The sequence below is a fragment of the Macadamia integrifolia genome, chromosome 13 (genome assembly GCF_013358625.1).
Source record: "Macadamia integrifolia cultivar HAES 741 chromosome 13, SCU_Mint_v3, whole genome shotgun sequence".
Taxonomy (NCBI): Eukaryota; Viridiplantae; Streptophyta; class Magnoliopsida; order Proteales; family Proteaceae; genus Macadamia; species Macadamia integrifolia.
The window spans coordinates 25,555,748-25,578,664 of NC_056569.1; the positions used below are offsets into that span (position 1 = coordinate 25,555,748).

Consider the following 22,917-nt stretch of genomic DNA (forward strand, 5'->3'; position numbering starts at 1 on the left):
ATTTAGACAATTACGTGAGATAAGATAATGGTTACAAATATTTCTGCTTTAATATTGATTTAATTTAGTTTCTCTTCTTTTTACTTCCTCGCAACAAAATGGTTATAACCTCAATGGCTCTAATGAGAGGTAGAGAATATGCCACATCATAAATGGAAGTGTTCAATGGTGGGTAATGACAGAGTAGATTCAACAAGGAAGCTATTTACAACCAATTGCAAGGAATTTTCATAAAAGAGCAAACATTTTTTTGGTATGTCACATACTAAATATTTTTGAAAAATGATCACCAGTGCCCTAACCAATAAAAGTACATGCTACGTGTATCAATCAAGAAAGGCGCGATGGTCATTTTGCATCCTTATGTTTGGACATAGGGGCGTGCTCTCAAATAGAGAATGTGTTCTCACAAATTAGCTCAAATTGAACCAAACTAAGGCTTATTGGATCGGAGTATCATGGAATCAATTGAAAATTGGATTGCATTGGACCAATCGAAAACCACACCAATCACAAAAATTACCAACCAAAACCCAATCCAAAGCGATACCAATAGGAAAACATGTTTTCTCCTTAATGATAAATCGAACCCAAATCGACCGACACATGATAAGAAATCAAAATTAAATGAATAAACATTGAATCAAAATCAAATCTCACATCGAAATCAATTCAACCCAATCGAAATCAAACCAAACCAACCAATTGACTCCCTTAGACTTCAATGAATTATTTGGAAGAAGAAGAGGAGGAGGAGCGGCAATGGGCAGGTGGTTTGCCTCCTAAAACTTAGAAATTTGAAATTTGAAGAGTGAAGTACTCGTAAGTAAACAGTGGTACCCCTCCGTAGGGGAACCACGTTTCCAGAACCCTGTCTCCGTAAAGCTCCTTCCTGATGCTGATATCTTTGTAGCTTTCTATATCTCGTTTTGCACAATTATGAATCCATCTCATCCGTTCATTTCAAAGGACCCACCATTGTTATCCTTAATCCATCATGATCTAAACGACTAGAAAGATCATAACACACCATCACTGTCTCTCACTCGGGTAGGTAGAGCAGCACTAGTTGCAGAGTACTACACCTCATCTTCCTCCTCATACCCTCTACGTCGTCCCCAGGTGTACTGTAACCATTGGAGACGATACGAATGCTGATGTGGGGGACGGAGGAGGGGTTGTGGTTCGGAGCTTCTTTAGCTCCCATGCGAACGAACTTAAGCCCTCGTCGGAACTGAGCTCTCGCTATTTCTAACGCTACTCTGGCTCCGTCTCTTTCTCTCTCAAGAGCTCTCTAGGGTTTCTCTCTTATTTCTTCCAAAAATCTAGGGTTTTCAACAATGCATTCAGATTTTTGATTCTTTGTTGTACTCTGTCCCTCGAAATCAGAAAACATTATTTTTTAGAGCGTAGCAGAGCAGAGGAACTCAACTGTCATGGCCAAAACGAAGCCTGGGAAGAAAGACTTGGATGCCTACACCATTAAAGGCACTAACAAGGTTGTCCGAGGTATATTTTCCTTGATATTTCTTATATATTTGAATGTTTTTGAGTGAATTCTGGTTTTTTTTTTTTTTTTTTTTTTTTTGTGGTTTTGTGAACTTTGGCTGATTTTGCAGTTGGAGATTGTGTGCTGATGCGTCCTTCGGACACCGACAAGCCACCTTACGTTGCACGCGTTGAGAAGATTGAAGCTGATATTAGGAATAATATCAAGGTTCGGGTTAGGTGGTACTATAGGCCTGAGGAGTCAATTGGAGGGAGGAGACAGTTTCATGGAGCGAAGGAGTTGTTTCTCTCGGACCATTATGATGTGCAGAGTGCGCACACTATCGAGGGAAAGTGTACTGTCCATTCGTTCAAGAACTACACTAAACTAGAGAATGTTGGAGCTGAGGATTACTTCTGTAGATTTGAGTACAAGGCTGCCACCGGTGGATTTACGCCCGACCGTGTCGCAGTGTTAGTTTGAGTTCTACACCATTTAGTTCTTTCAGCAGTTCTTAATGGTATTTTTGGTTTTTGATATTGTTCAGTTTGCAGGTATTGCAAATGCGAGATGCCTTATAACCCGGATGACCTCATGGTCCAATGCGAAGGATGTAAGGACTGGTATGTTTCTTATTCCTGGCTTCCCCATCCTTTCTGGTTTGAGTGTTAGGCTTGCAGTGTATCCATATTCCTTATTCTCATCTTGGTGGCCGGACTAACCCAAACTGGTGTTACTTCTTCTGCGGGAGTACTAGGGGTTGTAGTCTTGTAGATATTTTGGCATGTTTAAAGATCTATACTGTCTGGAGCTTCTTTACATGGCTTTGTAGCTTATAGAAGCAGTTGAGATTTCTGGGTAAATCCTTAATTGCTTGATAGACTTGCATTTTCTTTCCTTCAGTTCTTGTTCATTTTGATTCTAAAAAATGCTGTTTTGAATAAATACTGGCATTTTCATAGATGGTAAAAATCACCTATGAAAGCTCAATTCTTGGATAGGCAACCAATAAAATTTGAACATTTGGTTCCCCAGGCCGATTCCTTTTCCTGTGAAGGTCATATTGGAGTTTTATTGCATAAAGGCGATAAAATAAGCTGTCTGGAAAAGGAATTGGTTTATTAAGACATCATACTGGAATTTAAGATTTTGTGTGGACAATAACAATAAGGATATGACATGTAAGAGAACCCCCCTGCCAACCCCCCCACCCCCGCCCCCCCCCAAAAAAAAAAAAAAAAAAACAAAAAAGAAAAAAAAAATTGAAAAAAAGGGAGCAAGAGAGAACAAGATAATGCGTTGTATTATGTACAAGATAATTGTGTTGCTTTAGCATTTCTTAGTTGTATTTTCGACCATTGATTTTTGGAATGTTGCCATTAAATTATATTTTAGGATATCATCCAAAAGAAATACAAAATCAAGTTATTAACTTGAAAACTTCAGTTGAGAGGAGGTATTCAAATGAATGTCAGTTTGAAAATTGGTTCTCTTTTAATATCCATTGGGTATGCGCTTTTAATTTTTGGAGTTATATTTGTAATGGTTGAATTATAAGGCCTCAAAATGGGTGTATGAAAGTTGTGTCAATGTCTTTAATTTAGTCATTAAAGATTCTTCTTTTGGTAAGTTGTGGGCCCACATTATCTATAAGTTATCCAGAAGGTTTAGGCCTCAACAATTCTAAATTAGTTTAGTATTTTAGAGTCCTTGTCAATTAATTTAGTGTAGCTACCTCTGAGTTTAGATTTAGGAAACTATCTATTGTTTTTCTTATAAATATGTAACTACCCCCCAACTATGGAATTGGATGGATGTTTTGATTTGGTAATTGTCTAGGTGGTGAATTTTATTCTCCCTTCTTGATCTCTTCTCTTTTTCTCCATGGTTATTGTTCATGTTACTGTTCACAGCTTTAAAACAGTAGCTTTCGCTTACACTTTCTCTATTTCTTGTCTATTCCTGAATACCCTAATACATCCTACCGTTCTCCCACCGCCTTTCTGTTGTAGTTACGCCCTTGATTTTGAAACGCTAGGCTATCCTACATCATATTCCTTGGAAATCTGGAAACAACACAAGTCAGTTTGTCATGCAAAATCCTAGCTTGTTTGTCATTTCCCATTTGTTGAATGCACATGGAATGCCTTTACTTTTTTGTATTATTTATTAGTTGATTTTTTAATTATTAAATATATTTTGCCTGGACCAAATGAACATATTTTTGTGTTTTACTCCCTATGACTCTTCCTCGGCCGAGCTGGAATACGCATCATTTCAATGGTTCAAGATATTGGCGAGATCTCATTTTTTTTCTTCAAATAGCGAGACGAGTTGGCAGATGAGGTGTAAAAATGACAAGATCTCGACCGAGATCTCACCAAGATCCTGCCACTTAACTTGGCTAGTTAAGGTTTCGGTCCAAACTTGGTCCAACTAAGTCACTTAAAAGCAAGGTTTTGACCTCAAGCAAGAAAATCTCGCTGGGGTCTTGCTGGTTTCGTGTCTCTTTCTACTTTTTTTGGGGGGGGAAAAAAAAACCATTGAGCTGAATTTTGGTGCTTCTTCTTAAAGATCTTCATTCTTACAGTCATTGAAGTAAGGATCTTAGCATTTGTGGTGAATTTTCTTCTCAAAAACCCTTTTAGGTAAAAATTTCTTTTCAAAGCTATTTTTTTCATAGAAACATTATCAAAACTTGTTGGTTGCCATTGATTTTTTTACATGTGATGCATCTAAGTGTGATCTATAGATTCATGGAAGAAAATATATATTTCTGTTTTAAATTAATTTTAAAATTTTTCTGTTTAAATAAATGCTTTTCTTGTAAAAAAAAAAAAAAATGAAAAAAAATGTGGTGCTCAATTTTTTATATGTTGCTCACCAAAGGCTGATCTACGGCCTCATGGTGTCCATGTTGGTATTGGTTATGTTGCTTATCTTTTGTCATTTATGCATGTGACTCACCAATCATCTATAGTAATTAGAAATGATGTCTTTTATGTTCTAATGATTATGCTGTGTCAGAATGATGATTGTGGAAGGTGGATTGAGGAATAGCATATTAGATGAAGGGTCCGATGAGTCACCTACTTACATAGGGTACAAAGTCAAAGTACCATTTTGAGTTTGATTTTTAAAAAAACTGAGGTCTTCATTGTGTTTAGAATACCTAAAATAGGGTAAATACAAAGTTTCATGGGCTACAAAGACCATATGCCCACTGAGACCAACCAACGAGTTGAATGCAAAAAAAATACATGATCTCAGCGAGATCTCACCAGATCTCCTTTTTTTGGGATAGCGAGATGGGTGGCGAGAGCAAGATCTTAAACCTTGATGATTTCTGAGATGTGCATTTCACTAGTAAGTAGTAAATAGTGGGCCCTTTATTTTTCCTGAATTGGTTCCTTTTTAAGACGCTACTGCTAAGTTAGGTATATTTCTACAGATCACTGATCTTTACAGATCAGACATTTTATGTGTGGGTTGTATCCATAAAGTTGTACATTTCCACATATGTCATCATTGCAGTAGGCTTATTTTTTTTATCCTCCTTCCCTTAATGTTAAAATAAATAAATAAATAAATAAATACAAGAAAAAGGTTAGGTGGTACAACAAGTAGTTTTGTTGGTTGGTTAATTGGTCACATTTTATTCATAAAATAGGCTGGATTGGTATTATTCTGGATACGCCAAAATCATTTTTTCAGATCTAAATACTTTTATCGATCTAAGGACCTTGCGTCAGAATTGAGAAATTCTATGGCTCAAATCTTTAGTATTCTCTTATTTATCACCTGTGCCTACTATTTAGGCAGAATGCCGTCACCTATTGCCACTAAGAAACTACATTTTCAGCTCTTGTTCTTGGATGATCTTACCTTGTGGAGCTGGAATCAGAAGTTCATACCCATCCAGTAGATCTTCAATGTAGGCAAGGCCTTAGAATTTTGTATATTTCATGCGAACTTTGTTGCTTAGACCCGACTAACCATAACTATTTGTACAGTGAGCGGTTGGGTTCAACCTCCTTGATCAGCAGGCTTGAGCTTTGTCAACTCAGCAGTGGCATGAATTACAAGTTACTAAAATATCAAAATGTGTCATCTCCTTCTTTAGATGTCCATTTCAATCAAAATTAGCATAACGATACTGAAATGGATGTGAAGGAATTGACGAACAAGCTAGTGAAGCAGTAGAAGCTACAGTGACATATATTATGGGTCTAGAACTTCAAGATATAGTTTCCTCCTCTCCCCTCTCCCCTCTCTTTTGTATTATAGGGTTTCTATATGGTAACTTTCTCATGGGTCTCACTTTGCTATTAGGCTTTTGGTTTTTGTGTTAGTCTATCTTGAAAATTATAGAGGGTATATTGACTGAGTTTAAAAAGCCCTTTTCACTTAAAGCTGATGCAAACTTGACTTCTGTTTTGTTTTGTTTTGTTTTGTTTTTGTTTTTGTTTTTGTTTTTTGTTTTTTTTTTTTTTTCAACTTGTTGATGGAATTGGCAAATTCTTCGATGAATGAGGTTCATTGCCCCCTATTTTGGTGTGGGTTGGGTAGGTATGGCCTTGTGTGGGCTAAATGGGGCCCCACTGCAGCTGTCCAAAATGGTGGATCCTGGTACGAACAAGGTTGAGTCTGGATCAGCTATGTGTCCTTGTAAAACCCTGTGCCCCACCTCACCTTAACCCACAGGGGCCTGAGCAATTGCCTTGTGAACTTTATTAAGTCCCATGCATGTTTCACATGGAAGGGCAGGCCCCAAGTTGATCAAATATTTTTTAAGTGGGTTGGCTATGCTTTTGGCAAGATCCATTGGGTGGTGGGGTTTGATGCTTGCAACCTCTCTATTTCTCTCTGTCTCCGCCTTTGGATTGATTCAAGCTTGACTAATGATTGTTATGTAGATTTACTATATGAGAATTGATTGAAATTACAACATAAAAATGAATTGAGAATGAGTAATTTTTTTGTTTTCCAACCTTACTATGCTTTGAATTGGTGTAATATGTAATGAGAAGGTATTTACACAATTTAGGTCACATAATTACCATATGCTTAGTAAGTCGGTCCAGTGTGTGCTTCTGGGTTGAGCGATTCAGTGGTTCTGTCCACTTTTAGGTCAATCCAATCTAATGGTCAGACTTATTTGCCTGGTGGCTGATATTGGTTCATGTTCACTTGGCCTCATCTGGATTCTAACCCATTGTTCTGGCAGTCTCGATCTGATAGGACTGATTAATATATGATTTGGCTTACCTTTTTGTTCTTTATTCTTCTGTTCTCTTCTTCAAAGTATGATGATCTTCCCTTTTGGGCAGAGTCTTGTTTTCATTATAGATTAGTTATAAATGCATTTGCGTTTTGATTCTTCTTTGCTTTGAAATTTATCTGAGCAGGTTTCATCCTTCTTGTATGGGTATGACCATTGAACAAGCAAAGATAGTAGAACACTTTCTGTGTTTTGATTGCGCGTCCGACGTTGATCCCAGAAGATCCCCGATCAATTTGCCTGTTTCACCACCTGGTGAGCCTAAGGTAAATACTTGTTTACAACCATCACATAATTGAAGAAGATTTATATTATCTTGTACTGTTAACTTGAATATGATAGTTTCATATCTGAGGGTTGTTAGAAGTGTATTATGGTGAACCCACAAAGGACGGAAAAATTAAATTGTTTTCATGTTACCTATGAAATGTTTTTCATTCTGGCATGCTTATGATAGGGTGCGGAGAGAGAGAGAGGTGTTATTAATTTTCTTACATAAATGAGAATTGCAAAATCTTGGTCTTGGATGGTAACTCAATAACCTACAAATGGCTCCAATATCATGCGAAATAGAGAAGTTTCAACACTCCAAATTAAGCCCTACGAAAAGTGACAGAAATAATCAATTTCTTGTAATATATTGTTACCAATCACTAAAAAATAATTCCACGCTTTGTGGGGCACATCCTAAACCACTTGATTGGGTCGTTGGGGATGCTCGTGCATTATTACCTCAGTAAGATGAGGTAATCTGGCGATTGTGCAAGTTTAGGCTAATTGGATGAAGTCCATGCACTGCTGCCTTAGTTATTACTTATTAGCGATTTAGAGATTACACATCTTATGGAGGTTCATTCATGCAAAGCTTGGATTTGCTAATAAAGCTCTTGACTAGTGTAGTAGATGCGAGTCTTTTATGTACTCTACTTCACTTCTTAGTCCTGTCATTGCTTGGATTATTGTTGCCCATCGTTTAATATTATATTCTCATTTCTTCTTTTCTTTTAATGAATATAGCACTAAGAAATGGGATGCATGTTTATATTTGTCCTGTGTTAGGAGAGAATTTTCATTCATTGCTGAATGATAAGGTATCATATTTGACACATGTTGGACTTTGAAGATTGGTGCGTCAGGTAGACAGTCGGTACCTTATTATAATCTGTTGTTATAAGCCTGTGGCTGATCTGTAGTGGTGCGTTAGGTTGGTAGTTGGTAGCTGGCAGTTATTATAATTAGCCATAACCCGTCAATATTTTTGCATAGATCCCCATATGCTCGTCGTTGCCTGGAATCTCCATGTAGCTGACCCCATTAAGTTGGGATAAGGTTTTGGATGTTTTTGGTCTCTGAACATTATTACAACTTTTTATTTATTTTTTTAATTCTAGTTAATGGACATAAATTAACATCCATCCTGGATTCAGTTTTATTGCTTCTTATCGCACGTGGGCTAAATATTAGTATATTGAAACCAATAGCTATCTGTACTTTAAAAATTGGATAGGCATAAGGTTTTGGATGTTGTTGGACTCTGAACATTATTACAACTCTTTATTTATTTATCTTTTTAATTCTAGTTATTGGACATAAATTAACATCCATCCTTCATTCAGTTTTATTGCCTCTCATCGCACGTGGGCTAAATATCAGTATATTGAAACCAATAGCTATCTGTACTTTAAAAATTGGATAGGCTTACTCGCCAGGTGGTTGGACAAAAACATCTGATTATCGTTCAAGAAACATTTAAACTAAGATATACCCACACTGTTCCATATTGTAGTCACTTCCAATTCAATCCCACCCTCCTTATGTGTAACTGAACTAAGATAACAGTAGGTGCTTTGGGTTATCCCAATCTTAATTCTCCTTGTGCTGCTCCTAAGTTTACTAAAATCAAACTAAATATGTTGTGTTTTAGACTTTAGTGCTGTTCATAGTAGGACCGCTGACTCTAAAGCATTTATCAGTGGGGGGAAAAACTTCAGTTCTAAAGCTTCAATACATAGCTCAAACTTCAAATAGGAGATTAGCAAGGATGAAAAGGCCAAGTTTGAAGTTTAACTTATGTGAACGTGGATATACATGCTTACCAACACACCAAGGTATGTGAACATGGATACACACGGACCATAAATTTCAACTGATTAGGGCTAAACTGAAGGCTCTTGTACATGAGACGGTCTGGGAGTGCATTGAATTGGTGGGAACCAATATCACTGCAGTTAGAATTGTGAATTTCTTAAAGGAATAGAAATTGAAAGATACTCTATAAAAAGAAAACGCACAAATTTGAAAGCTCTACTGGAGAATCAATTGGGATTATTTGGTCTTCTGCATAAGAAATTAGTGAAATTTGAAGGAGCTGAAAGGACAGGAAGAACATTCATGGTTTTTAGTTAGAAGGAAATTGAAATTTAACGCTTTGACCAAGCAATGGCCCCTGGTAAATAAGAATGATGGAATAACTTTATGTTGCCAATCTAGGTATCTGTTGCAATGCTTTGATGATCATGATTGTTTTGGGAATGTTGTCACATGTAAAATTTACATTTGGTTAACAACTTTATATTGGTACATCAAAAATTTGATGTCACAGTATGCCATAGCTGACAAGAGTCAGTATCATGGTAATGCTTAAGTGAGCCAGAGATAAGTGTGTTGGGGAGATACAAGATTTGTTATCCTATTATATGATTTCCTGTTCTTTTTGCCCCTTTCTTTTTGTTGAATTATGGTTCTTTGTTTTGCTCTTGGAATGACAGTTCTATTATTAAAAACGTATAAGATAACCTTTTCGTGTGAATAAAGTAATTTTGAGTTGAAAAAACTTCATGGTTTTCTTGTAATGCCAAGTGGGGTTGCAGATCGCTGCTTTGGCTTTATTGTTTCGATTGATTGTGTAATATTGGGATCACTGTTCTCAAGAATAGTAAAGGTAATAATATTTAACATGATCTTCCCATAGGATGAGGGCTGAAGTGAAAACATTTCTAGCCTTGGACCAACTTTATTCCCTCCTAAAAATGAAAAACTGATGAAGGTAGTGGGATCTTTGAATGTTACAAGGTCCATGGGCCATCTTATTAGACTTTAGAAAGGAAATCTGACTAACCATCATATTCATTAGAAAAAAAAGGTGAATAATGCTATTGGGAAGGGAATTTGGATATATTTGAAGTCCGAGGGATGCAAGGATTATTCTAATAACTGTATATGAATGAAACCTTCTTGTGATGGGCAACTGAGGTAACAACTTCTATTTAGCATCAACCCAGAATGCTATACCATTCATATTATTCACATTGGTCCCTTGAAGATGTATTCCATACCATGCTCTCGCTCTTATTCCTTTTTCTTTAATTTTGATAAGTGACAAAGAAATTTTATTGAGAAGAAAAAATATAGCCATACAAGCACTAATACAACAAGAAACAATAACAAAGGTGAAAACCTTATAGGAACCCGCAAAGGGATTAAATAGTTGGAAGATCACCCAAATACAATGAGTTCCTACCTCCTAGCCAGGGCATCTGCAATTTAGTTAGCCGATCTCTTTCTTCAAGAGACATGAAATCCTTCTTATAATTGGAGGGACCTGGCTTTCTAATCAGTGCATATACCTCGAAGACCCACCAGCAGGCAAAAATACCAACACATTACCAAGGCTGAATCTCATTCAACAATGATTATTATACCATCTTAACTCTAAGTTGGTGAATCTTTGTCTTAGATATGTTTGAGGCAAACTCGAGAAATATCCTGCCTATCTCATCTTGCCTATATAGATGAACATTGTCAAATTTTAAGGTGCATCATTACCTTACCCTGATCTAATAGATCTTTATATTCTGATATCTTGAGAAGTAGTAGTGAATAACCCATCTATTGGTTTGTCTTACATGAACTATTCATGAATGATCTCCTCACAAGGAACTTTGTCATGTGCTATAGTCAACCTGTGGCGTCGGGTAGTAGAACTTGTCTGCTTTTTCCAAATTGAACAGAAAAGTGGAAAGGATTTGGTGAACATTTGCATAAGCCACCGTTGAAATGAGTTTCTCAGTTTCACAAGCAAGGGTTGTCCTGATAACCTAGTACAGTGATATATAGTGATTGCTTGGATGTAAATCCCTCCCCCACTAAGAAAAGGGTAAAGAAAGAAAGCCATAAGAAAGCATAAATTTGAGTGTAACAATAACATATTTCAAGACTTAGTGCATTGATGATTCTACCAAAGCCATCCAAGAACTAGGAGAGCCCATGGAATCATTTGTGGGGACAATCTAACCTGTACTCCAGCAGTAAACATGATCTAAACTTAGGCACATAAGTAGTGCTCATATAAATGATACCTGAAGTCTACAAAAATTAGTTTCGGTGAACCTTGATAATTTGAATCTTCTAGCAGCTTTTGACAATAGGGTGTGAAAAAAAGCATAATCATAATTCATGAGCCACTATAATCATTTCTTCTATCCCGAAGTCCTATGGTTGTTAGCCAACCTGTCAGCATCACAGCGTCAGATATTACGAAATGAAAACCATGACCCTGACTAATGACAAAAGTTAAAAGAAACAATAAACCAACATTTATCAGGATTTCTTCTAATTTTTCTCTCCCAGGTCCATAGGTTGGCTGGTATAGGATGCCAAGCACATTGACTGGTGAAAAAACTGGTCTCCATGTCAACTTAAGCAAATCTGCTGCTGTTCAGCTGGGACCCAAATAAGAACCATGGGTCCTGCCCCTTGTGAGAAAATCCTTCTATGGTGACATTAGAAGTGGTCTGCTTAGCATTGATGGTGTTTTTCTGATCTTTTGCTGCCAGCTGCATGATTTGCTTATTCAAGCGGGGGAATAGCCTGACAGCTTTTTCTTGTTCTAATAGATGCTGGATGCAGCATGTGGATCTTAAAGGAAGGAAAAGAAATTTTGTTGAAGAGAGGAAAGACCGGAAGAGACAATAAAAGCTGGTATGATGAGAAATGAGATGTGTTTACAGAGCTAATAGCTGCCAACTGTTTTTTTCCCATGGCATTGCAACAACGAGATGAAAAAAATGGTCTGAGAAGATTGTTAGTCCATTATCGCTTGCAAAATTACAAAGTAGATGGTCAATCATGAAATTTTCTTAGATATTAGATTGGTTAAAATGTTGTTTTTGAATGTAATTTAGATAATAAATTAAGATCTGTCATGTCTATGGTGGTGTTTTAGTGTAGATCACAAGAACCTTTTTTGATCTCCTGTTGTAAAAGTGATTCAGATTGTTGGTGTTTGTCAGATTACATGCCGGACGCATTAGTGATTTATCTTAGGCTGCCTTAATTTTATTTGTGTTTTTATTTTTTGGTTTGTGGTATATCTCTGTTTTAGGTGGAGCCAAAGCGTCGGAAGAGGTGACTGGTTGATGATGAGGAGGAACTCATTTCCTTGCATGTTAGCACTCCATTGATGGTGTTATGTGGAGTTGTACAGTGCAGAGAACATACTGTGATTGCACAAATTAGATGTTTTCTTAATTCATGTGCTTTAACTTCATATGAATGCATGTGTTTCCATGCATGCGTTGGATTTGGGTCAATCCCTGGTGATGTCTGGTCTGTGTACAAACTGTGCAAAAAATGTTCTCTTTTAAGGACGGGGTTCTTTGAAGAACAAATGAAATGGAGTGTTAGGAGAGGAAACTGCATTTAATGCTGGTCTTCATGTGTGTTATATGTGCGCAGTTAGTATCAAAGCATTAGCTTGAAGGCAAAGCGAACGATGGCACAACAATTACTGTCCCACCGGCATTGTATTACTCAGCGCAGGGTTCGCTTCATGACTCATTGTATTGTTGGAGCATGCACTTTCCATGAGGCCTGTGCGCCAGTTAGGCTTGCAAGCATGGCTTTTTTTCTGTGACTGGAGAGGTCGAGTAAGAGGGTGTGTATTGGAGCTGGAGGCTTCTTTCTCTCTCTCTCTCTGAAATCCTCCAGTCACCGGAGAGAAATTGGAGTCTGAGCTCTACTTCATACTATGTATTTATGCCCCGTTTGTGTGATGGTATAACTTTAGTTGAATTTGGATTTTGGTAGTTGAAATTTGCCTGTTTGCATCAATTCTAGGCAAAAGATTTTATAGATCGTTCAAATCTGAAGTCGATTGCACTATGAGCTATGTCTGGATTCCTTTGCCTAACCATCAAACCTGGACTGGAATTTAACCATTGATCATGAGGTATGCTATAGTATCATTAATTTGAAATTTGTTGCATGACTTTTGTTGAAATGGAAACGAAAGCAAATGAAAATGAAAGCAAATGGAAAATTACATGATTACCCATTTTTGGGTTTACCTTTACAAAATTACCCACAAAAAGTTTTGGTTAACAAAAATACTCAAAATTAGGTTTGGGTTTACAAAATTACCCACCCAAAGTTTTAGTTAACAGAAATACCCAAAATCCCATTTGGGTTTACAAAACTGCCCAAAATAATGATTCATCTTTCACATATAATCATGTATTTTTTTATTATTAAAACTTTGAGTGGGTAGTTTTGTAAACCCAAATTCAATTTTGGGTATATTTGTTAACTTAAACTTTAAGTGAGTAATTTTGTAAAGAGAAACCCAATTTTTGGTATTTTTGTTAACTGAAACTTTTGATGGGCAATTTTGTAAAGAGAAATCCAAAAATGGGTAATTATGTAATTTTCCCAATAAATAATCACACAATGCAGCATTTCGACTTACGTGGTTCATTTAGATTGTCTATGCTATGCCTAAGGTGAGATTAGGTTTGCTTCATTAGAATAGAGAATAGATGTTTGATTCATTATCAATGAAAAATACGGTTATAGTTGTTCGTCTTAATGCCCCTTAGATTATAGAGAACGAATTATCGTTATAAATTTATAGTGAAATCTAAAGTACGTTACTGAAATACCCATTTAATAAAAAAGTTACCTAAGCCTCGAGGCCCTGGGCCTGATGGCCGTTTAACGGTCCTTTGGAATCCAAGACATCGGACCTCTACAATCCTTTTAGTCTACTTGTCTATAAAATTTAAAATCAACGAGGTAGTTAGAAATCAATTTAAAGCACATAGTGGTGGTGAAGAGGAATCGTGGAACTTTCCCTTATTTTAAAGTATTTTTTATAATAAAATATTATGTAGCTAAAATAACAATCACAGAATGCAAGATTTTTTGTGGTCAACAAGATTGTCTCCGTTCATGGTGAGATTAGATCTATTTCAATATTAATGGAAAATGGGGTTACAACTAAATGTCCTCATGCCTATTTCAGAATACAAAGAATGAATTTGCTGCAGTTCACAGCGGTATATTTTTTTGGGGGTGAATGAATTCGTAGCAATATTATATATGTTTACTTCACCAAAATACCCATATAAACCTAAATCCTTTTACTCTCGTGCTTTTTAAGAGTCCTTTGAAATTTGATTGCCTAAAATACAAGGAAAAAAAATATTGGTAATTTTTGTAGAATTGGGTCACCAAATTTGATGTGTCAAAGCAGTCAGGCAACTTATCTTTGAAGTTCTGAAAAAATAAAAAAGAAAAAAAAAAAGAAGAAAAGAAAAAAGTTATCCACTCTTTCAAGTGCAGGAAAAAAAAAACTTGTCTTCGAAATTTCCATCCTTTTAAAATTTTTTTTTTTTTTTTTTTGTGAAGTAATTTCATTTTGAAAAAGATAAATAAAACTTATCTTGAAAGTTTTTTCTTCTTTCTGCTTCTCTTTCTTTTTTTTTTTAAGAATTCATCTTTTGAAGTTCTTACTAAAAAAACAAAATATAATAATAATAATAATAAATACTTTGAAGTGGTTGAGATTGATGTCATCATTTTTCTCGTTGGGGCCAAACGGTCAAAGTCATGTTTATCCGTTCTTGTCTTGCTAGGTTTTATTTTTTATTTTTTTTTTGGGTGTAATATCTTGCTACGCTGAAGAGGTGGTACTTATGCTATCTTCTAGTATCATTCTTGTGTTCGAGGCTTATCCCTAATGGTCTAGGGCCATGTCATGGCCAAAACTGAAAATAACCTTGTACACGCCTTTTTCCTGTTGGGTTCTGGTCCATAACCACCATGATCATCTTCTTGTGATTTCCCATGTGACCCTTCTTTCCATGTCGAGAATGGACGAGGAGGTTACCTTTCTTTTTAAGGAAATGATCTCTACAGGGCCTTAGCTCCAATAAGTGAAGATCCACATTAAATGAATATAGCCTTATTATTAGTGGAGCCTCCCAGTAACGGCAGCTTCTTCCTCAAAAAAATTAATGACCCAAGTATTAATTAAGAAGTTCTGAAAGTTTCACGATATAGGAAAGTCTTTCAAGTTGCAGTTACAACTAATGGAGCCCATTATCTTTAAAGATCCAAAACGTCTCCAGCTTTAATCATACTTCTAGTGTGATAATTCTCAGCTTTGTTCACGCTAACCACGAATGTTTGGGATCAACCACCATTTTGCATGGCTTATAAGTTATAAATATAACTTGGGTTTCTTCTCTTCTTTAACATCTTCTAATGACAAAAGAAAATCTTGAAGAATTCCTCTTTTAACCATGGCAGTGACAGTGAAGGTATCAGCTTCATTGAGGTGCAGGTGTGTCATTCTTCTCTTATCTGTGATTGTTTCAGTAGCCTTTCCAGAGCAGCCAACTATATATCTAGTTTTAATGGAAGGAGAGCCGATATTGTTCCACCATGGTGCAGGACTTCTCAAAGGAGAGAGAAGTGATCCCAACAGGTGAGAGTTGAACTCGGGTTTTAGGGTTGTAACCCTTTTCTGCATATAAGAACAAATTAATGGAGTTTCTTAGAAAATTAGAAGAACAAATTAATGGGTTTTCCTTTTTTTTTTTTTTTTGGCTACCCATTTGGTGCAGCTGGTTTTGGACCTGGTTTCGGCAACTTTTAATGAATGATTTGATAGTATGATGCATTTTGAGATTTTAAGGTTTCGATTTTGGGTTTCAATCCTAGGCCTCCCTACGGAAATTCAAGGTTTAAACTTAGGTTTCCACCATGGGCTTTGTTTTAGTCATACCTGAAACCAAGACAACTTGGAGATCTCCATCGGCTTTGACCGAGATTTATGTTATGTAAGTCTAGAATTCTTGACCTGTTTCAAATATTGACCCGGTCCAATATTTCTTGGTGGCAATTTGAATGGGATTTTCTTTATTATATATATATATATATTATTATTATTTTCTTATGAGGTCATTGATGGTAAAAGAGAGCTTGGCTATTTATACAAAGTATCTTGTTATGGAAGCAAGTGAGATTTAAGGATTTTCGAGCTAAGGTTTCTGAGTGAGTTCTTGTTGTGAAATTTGGTGTTTTTGAGAGATCTCCATGTCACCTTTCTCCCATCATATAGTTAATCATCTTCTTCTTCGCCGCAAGACGTAGCACATCACATTGGTGTGTGAAACTCGTTAAACCTCTGTGTAATCTGTTCATTTTCTCTGTGTCGGTGTTTGTGCTAACAATTTAATTCTATGCTTGTAAATGAAAAGTGTGTCAAAGCACTATATTTGATACTTTGAATGGTACCAGTGAAGCTTACAGGGCTCATGCAAAGCACTTGGAGGATTCCCATGACCAGCTTCTACAGAACACTATAGAGGTGGGGAGCTACAAAAAGCTCTACAGCTTCAAACACATCATTAATGGCTTTGCTGTTCACACAACTCCTTCTCAGGTCATTTCACACTGCATGGATCACTTTAAATTCTTCTAAAATTGATCTTACTCCATCCATGATCAAACTAATACATCAATCCCTTATTGTCTAATAACTCAGGCTAAAAAACTGGAGTTAGCTGAAGGAGTAAAATTGGTGGAGGAGGACAGAGGTGTTAAATTGATGACAACATATACACCTGAGTTCCTAGAACTACCCATGGGAGTATGGAGTCAAGAAGGAGGAGATACACATGCTGGAGAGGACTTAGTAATTGGAGTCATTGACACAGGCATTGATCCAATGCACCCAAGCTTTGCTTATGATCCCTTAAAGCCATACACATCAAACCCTCATCGATTTTCTGGTGACTGTCAGACTGGTCCTAGGTTTCCTGCATCCTCATGCAATGGTAAGATAATCTCTGCAAGGTACTTCTCAGCTGGGGCTCAATCCATCACTCTTAACACTTCAAAGGACTTTCTCTCACCATTCGATGCAGCTGGACATGGAAGGTGTGCTTAATAATTAGCTTCTTATATTAAAATTGATCTATCTATACTATAAAGGGTCTGCCCAGTGCACGAGGCTCCTGCCACTGTAGGATTTAGAGAGGGCCATAATGTATGCAGTCTTATCTTTGTGCTGAGACCCTCCCCCGTAAAAGTTTCTCAATTTTTGTTTTGTTAAATACATAAGATCAGATCATTAAACACTAATTTTTTTTTTGGCATGAAATCAAATGCTCTTTTCAGTCATGTAGCATCAATTGCAGCGGGGAACTATGGAGTCTCAGTGGTTGTGAACAGCTTCTTATATGGGTATGCCAGTGGAATGGCACCACGAGCTCGGTATGATCAGTATTGTTTTGTCTTTGAATGTTAATATCACATTCGAATAAGTTTTGATAGAGATTACATATGGTAGAGAGATTTGAAGAGAAGAACATAATAAAGTCATTAGAGCCAAAGGAAAAAAAAAACCCCCCTATTGCTACATTGTAAACCAGAGGAAGAATTCAGGGCCTAAGCTGATCTGGTACCATGATAATTCTGAACCTCCACCTTCTTTGGTGGATTTTTTCCTATAGTATAGCGAATGCTTACAGATGTACAAGAAAGTCAAAAGAGAATCTCTTCCAAATCTCTCTACCATATGTAATATCTGTCATTGTTGATGCATTACAATTTAATGTCTAACTTGGTCATATCTGAAGTGTAGAATAATCAACCCCAAGGGGTTTCCTAGCTGGCAAGGGACCTTCGCCTTAGTAAGCGTGTGGTTTTGAGATAGATTCCTCTTACAGCCTTGGGCCACTTATATGGTGGTCTTTATGGTGCTCTTCACTGTTTTCAGTGAAAGCTAATAGTTCTCATTTAACCTCAACATGCATGACATCCATCCATGCAGTTGTGGGGCCAATATGAACTTGGGGTATATATATATGATGTAATTACATGGTTTGATCTTAAATTATCTTATCAGCATTGCAGTATACAAGGCAGTGTTCCCTAGCATAGGGACTATGGCAGATGTGGTTGCTGCAATTGATCAAGTAAGTCTTAACTATTCCAGCTCCATACCTTCTTTTGGATAATAAAAAATCCATCATTCTTCAATCTTGACTTTGCAAATGTGTTTCATGCACTAGAAAGACCTTCTATGAATACACAATGCTTGTATGCATCTTTTCACAAACAAGTATGTTCCTTAATTGTATTGGATCATCAAAAGCCTTATTTTGTGATAACTCAGAAAAAAATTTGTTTCCTCATAGTCAATAATCATAATACGTTAACACAGGCAGTTCTAGATCAAGTGGATATCATATCACTCTCCATTGGGCCAAATTCACCTCCAGAAGACAAACCCATCTTCTTAAATGTGTTCGACATATCAATGTTGTTTGCACAGAGAGCTGGTGTTTTTGTTGTACAAGCTGCAGGGAATCAAGGTCCAACTCCATCCTCAATTGAGTCCTACAGTCCATGGGTAGTTGGTGTTGCTGCTTGCAACATAGACAGGAGTTTCCCTGGTAAAATTGTTCTTGGTGATGGTCAAAACATCAATGGTGTGGGACTATCTGGTAAAGATTCTGGCAATTTGTTGATTTCTTTCATTCTTTTACTTACAAACACAATTGCTAATGATTTTGGTTTACGCAGGGCCAACCTTTGGAAATTGGTTATTACAGTATAAGCTAGTGCTAGCAAAGGATGCAGTGAAGGAAAGTGGAACCTTCCCCATGACCCCACAATATGTTGAAGAGTGTCAATACCCAGAGGCATTGGATCCTACATTGGTGCTTGGTAGTATTGTCATCTGCACCTTCTCTGCTGGGTTCTCCAATGGGACCTCCACTCTTTCTGCTATCATTGATACTGCAACTGAGTTGGGATTCATGGGTTTTGTTCTCACTGCAAATCCACTATATGGTGATTATATTGCAGAACCAGTTCCCTTTGTTGTTCCTGGCATTATGATCCCGAAAGTAGCTGATGCACAGGTAAGGGTGTTAAACGGTTCGGTTCTAGAGTAAATGGTTTCTTCGGTGCAAGATCTTTTAGGTAAATCAAAATCAAACCATTTAATACATTTTTTCAGTTTAAACGATTTTATTATGTTTTTTTTTTTTTAATTTATTCAAATGGTTTCTTTCCTTTTTACTCACTCTCTTCTTTTTTCCTTTTTTTATTTTTAATTTTTTTTAATTAAAATTGATGTCAACTTAACAATGAATTGAATTGTTTATTGTTATATGTTTTTTTCTTTAACAATTATAATAAGGTTTTTTTGTTTATATGTTGTTTATTTTTTATTCAAAAGGCTTGAAAGTCTCTTAATTTTTTAGTGAGATTTATTTATTTTTACTATAATATTTTATCCAAAATGACTTAACTTACTATGTATATATTAATCGATTTTAAATGATTAACCGTCGATTTAAGCTATTTAACCAAATGATCTCAAATTTGAAATCAAAATTGTATATTTTTTAAATGGTTTCACGATCACTATGTAAATGATTCGATTTTTCGACAAGTAATTTCAGTTTGGTTTTGACACCAAAATGCACAGTTGCATATCTTAAGACACTATTTACCTCTCCTAGTGCTTGTGACACTCACATATGGAGTGCTAATTGAAGCAATCATCCAAGAAGAGAATACATATATGACTTCTTTCATTTGTTTGGCTATTTTAGATTCTATTGCAATACTATGAGCAGTGGACGAGCAGAGATCCTACTGGACGTGTCACTAAATACAATGGAAGGGCAGCAATAGGAGAGGGAAGAGTTGCTTCTTTCCAAGGACGAGCACCTAGTGTTAGCAGATTCTCCTCAAGAGGACCAGACATCATAGATAGCAGTCGAAGGAACCTAGCAGATGTGCTCAAGCCTGATATTCTAGCCCCAGGCCACCTTATATGGGCAGCTTGGAGCCCTACGAGCATCTCCGAGCCCCTCCTTAATGGTCTTGTCTAATAATGCTTGGCCCTGTTTGTTTGGCAGGAAAAAGGGGTTGAAAAAGAAAAGTCTTGCACCCATAAGAAATGGGTTAAGGCAGCAAAGGCTAAGAAAAGAAATGATAGTAAAGAAGGGGGAGGAATAATAAAATAATAGGAGAAAGAACGGTAGCTGATCGCATGGTTCCTCTGCCCAGACATAGTAACCCTCCAGATTATTGCACCAACCCTCCCATTAAATCAAGAACTCCCATTCATGTTGATACTTCAACATGCACTTTCATTAGCCTCCACATTAATGCATGGGCCACACGACTAGATAATGATTTCTTGCCCAAAATAATAATATAACTCATATCCCCACCTCTCTCATAAAACCATACCTATTATGATAGGACTTTGAAGATGGGTGAGGTAAAATAATTTATTTGCTACATAAACAGACAAAGCATTTAATACATGTCATTTATTGTCCAATATTTTTCTATCACTTGCACAAACAAATAATTTTGATTTTTAGAATTTTATGGAAAAACCTTCAAAATATTCCACCCTTTTACTCTTATCCCACTTTTCCCGTCAAACAAACTGGGAACCATGATTTATAAGGTTAGCTAATCATTCAAGTTAGGAACTGACTTAGTTTGTTTTTTGGAAATATAGGATACAATTTTGCTCTATTATCAGGAACCAGCATGGCAACTCCTCATGTCGCTGGAGTTGCAGCACTCATCAAACAACATAATCCTTCATGGACTCCATCCATGATAGCCTCTGCAATCTCCACCACAGCATCTCGATATGACAACTATGGAGAACCTATCATGGCAGAAGGATTTAATATCAGTAGTTTATATCCCTCTACTCCTTTTGATTTTGGAGCTGGCCTGATAAACCCAAAGCGTGCATTAGATCCAGGCTTAGTTTTCACATCAGGTAATAAACTATCTCTTACTATATTCTAAAACGTATCTAGATTTTATCCTCACATGGGATCCTCCACCGTTCAGTCTCATGCAAGACCATCCCCACATGGAGAGAGAATCTAATGTGTCATGTATACCTAAGTAGATCAAACAAGTTTAATTTGTCTAATTGTAAAATTTGTTTCTCTACTCTGAGCTAAAGCAGGATTTGAAGACTATGTTGAGTTCTTGTGCTCCTTACCAAACACCAACTTATCATTAGTTGAAGCTGTTACTGGGAGATTATGCAATCACTCACTTGCCCATCCATCTGATCTTAACCTCCCTTCAATAACCATATCAAGGTTGGTCACATCTCAAGTGGTGAGACGAAGTGTGAAGAACATAGAGAGCAAACCAGAGACTTATGTAAGTGCAGTTCTACATCCAAATGGGGTTGAAGTCTCTGTGAATCCATCTCAGTTCACCATAGATTCACAGGGAACTCAAGACATGGAAATCACAATCAGTGTGACCCAAGCATTGAACTCCTTCAGCTTTGGTGAGATTGTTCTAACAGGAACTTTGGATCATATAGTGAGGATACCATTATCAGTTCTTACTGTTCCAATGTAACAGGGAGAAATACTGAAACACCATTTAGAGATAGCGGTTGTGAGTCTCTGCTGACGGCATTGCTGAAGGTGAGAGTCGCATCTCGCCTTTTGTTTTTTTTTTTTTTTCCCAATACTTTCTTTCATAATATTTAATACAACCTGGTCTTATAGCCAAAAAAAAAAAAGCACATCTCTCTCTCTTAATGAAATTTTCTTATTTAAGCCAGTGTGGAACTTGGGACAATTCAAAATCCAGGCCAAAAATTTGTTATGGGTGAAAGTTTTCTATAACGAGTCTAGAGAATTTTATGGTCATATACCCAAAATCAAAAACAAAATTGGGCATTTCTTTTTTGGTAGAAATCAAAATTGGGCATTTAAAACCAAATATGAGGAAACAAAATAAAATTGGTTTGGTTACGGTTTCAAAAGTTAGAATATTTTTTTAGTTAAGTTAGGCATTAGGTGTCATGATTGAAGCCGTCAAATAGAATGAAATTACTCATTTTGTAACCGAATTGAACTAAATTAATGATATTAATTTTGTAAGTGTTTTAAAAATGTGGATAATAAATTTTATTCATTTTTAATAATTAAAAAAAGGTTTAGTGGATTATGACCCTAACAAATAAAAGATATCTTTGTTGGTGAAGATGTAAAAAGTTGGCACAAAGATCTAAAATATGGCTAAATTGATTTTATTATGATTTGAAAAAATGGTCATTATTTGGTTTTTGTATCTTGAATCAAACCAAAACTGATTGAAAAATCAAAATCAACCCGGTTGACACCCTGGCCCCTGGCATAAGTCAGTTTATTATTCGAAGTCTATAGAACAGGTACATCTTTGTTTAGGTTGCATTAGTGATGATATCAACATGATGGCATGAACATTTATTGCTCATAACTCCGAATTTTTTTTGTCTTTATTCTAATTGTTATTTTTCAATGGGGTTATTCCAATTGTTATTTTCCAATGATTCTCTATTTTTCAGCGGCTCTTTTTCTTCTTCTCTTATTTATATCTATTTATTCTTTACCCAAAAAAGAAAAAAAAATTATATCTATCTATTTAAAGGAAAACAATAAGAATTTGGTTCCAATGTAACATTTAATGGTTAATGACTGGCCATTTGAGTTTGAGATCCTTAGTGGTGAATGAATCCTACACTTGATTGATTTTCAAAAAAAAAAAAATATATATATATATATAATAAATATAAAAAAATTAAAAAAATTGAGTGTTTTTCTCTGACCCTTGATTCACTATTTTTGCAATAGAATTCTTCTTATTTTCTAGTTTATTTTTAAACGGCATCAACTAGCTAGGAAATTGAAGGACACCAGGAGTGACATTGTTTAGGGTTGCCTCATCTAAACACCACTAATCCACCCTGAACTTGACGGCCAGACAATATGTATTATATTGGTCCTTATCCACTTCTGTA

At 36.2% G+C, this 22,917-nt stretch overlaps 2 protein-coding genes across 7 annotated transcripts; both read left to right on the forward strand.

Annotated features, from left to right (window-relative positions):
* Positions 1-1,030: 1,030 nt before the first annotated feature.
* LOC122059717 (chromatin remodeling protein EBS-like) lies at positions 1,031-12,932 on the forward strand. 4 transcript variants are annotated; one of them, XR_006134113.1, is made up of 6 exons: positions 1,031-1,509; positions 1,620-1,962; positions 2,044-2,112; positions 6,898-7,036; positions 11,666-11,750; positions 12,154-12,932. XR_006134113.1 is itself a non-coding variant. In XM_042622728.1 (5 exons), the coding sequence occupies exons 1-5, from the start codon at positions 1,437-1,439 to the stop codon at positions 12,522-12,524; spliced, it is 642 nt and encodes a 213-aa protein (XP_042478662.1). In that variant the 5' UTR covers positions 1,031-1,436; the 3' UTR covers positions 12,525-12,932. The 4 variants fall into 4 exon arrangements, 3 of the variants coding, with proteins under 3 accessions (XP_042478662.1, XP_042478659.1, XP_042478661.1); XM_042622728.1 differs by lacking the exon at positions 11,666-11,750 and having other exon boundaries at positions 12,507-12,932; XM_042622725.1 differs by lacking the exon at positions 12,154-12,932 and having other exon boundaries at positions 11,606-11,689.
* A 2,356-nt stretch (positions 12,933-15,288) lies between these two features.
* On the forward strand, positions 15,289-21,583 carry LOC122059294 (subtilisin-like protease SBT2.4). Of its 3 annotated transcripts, XM_042622005.1 has the most exons (11): positions 15,320-15,393; positions 15,504-15,537; positions 16,353-16,497; positions 16,600-16,994; positions 17,235-17,330; positions 17,965-18,034; positions 18,283-18,565; positions 18,645-18,985; positions 19,685-19,955; positions 20,611-20,883; positions 21,076-21,583. In XM_042622005.1, exons 4-11 carry the CDS (start codon positions 16,663-16,665, stop codon positions 21,486-21,488), a joined length of 2,079 nt encoding a protein of 692 aa, XP_042477939.1. In that variant the 5' UTR covers positions 15,320-15,393; positions 15,504-15,537; positions 16,353-16,497; positions 16,600-16,662; the 3' UTR covers positions 21,489-21,583. The 3 variants fall into 3 exon arrangements, with proteins under 3 accessions (XP_042477937.1, XP_042477938.1, XP_042477939.1); XM_042622003.1 differs by having other exon boundaries at positions 15,289-15,537; XM_042622004.1 differs by having other exon boundaries at positions 15,294-15,537; positions 21,079-21,583.
* Positions 21,584-22,917: the final 1,334 nt, after the last annotated feature.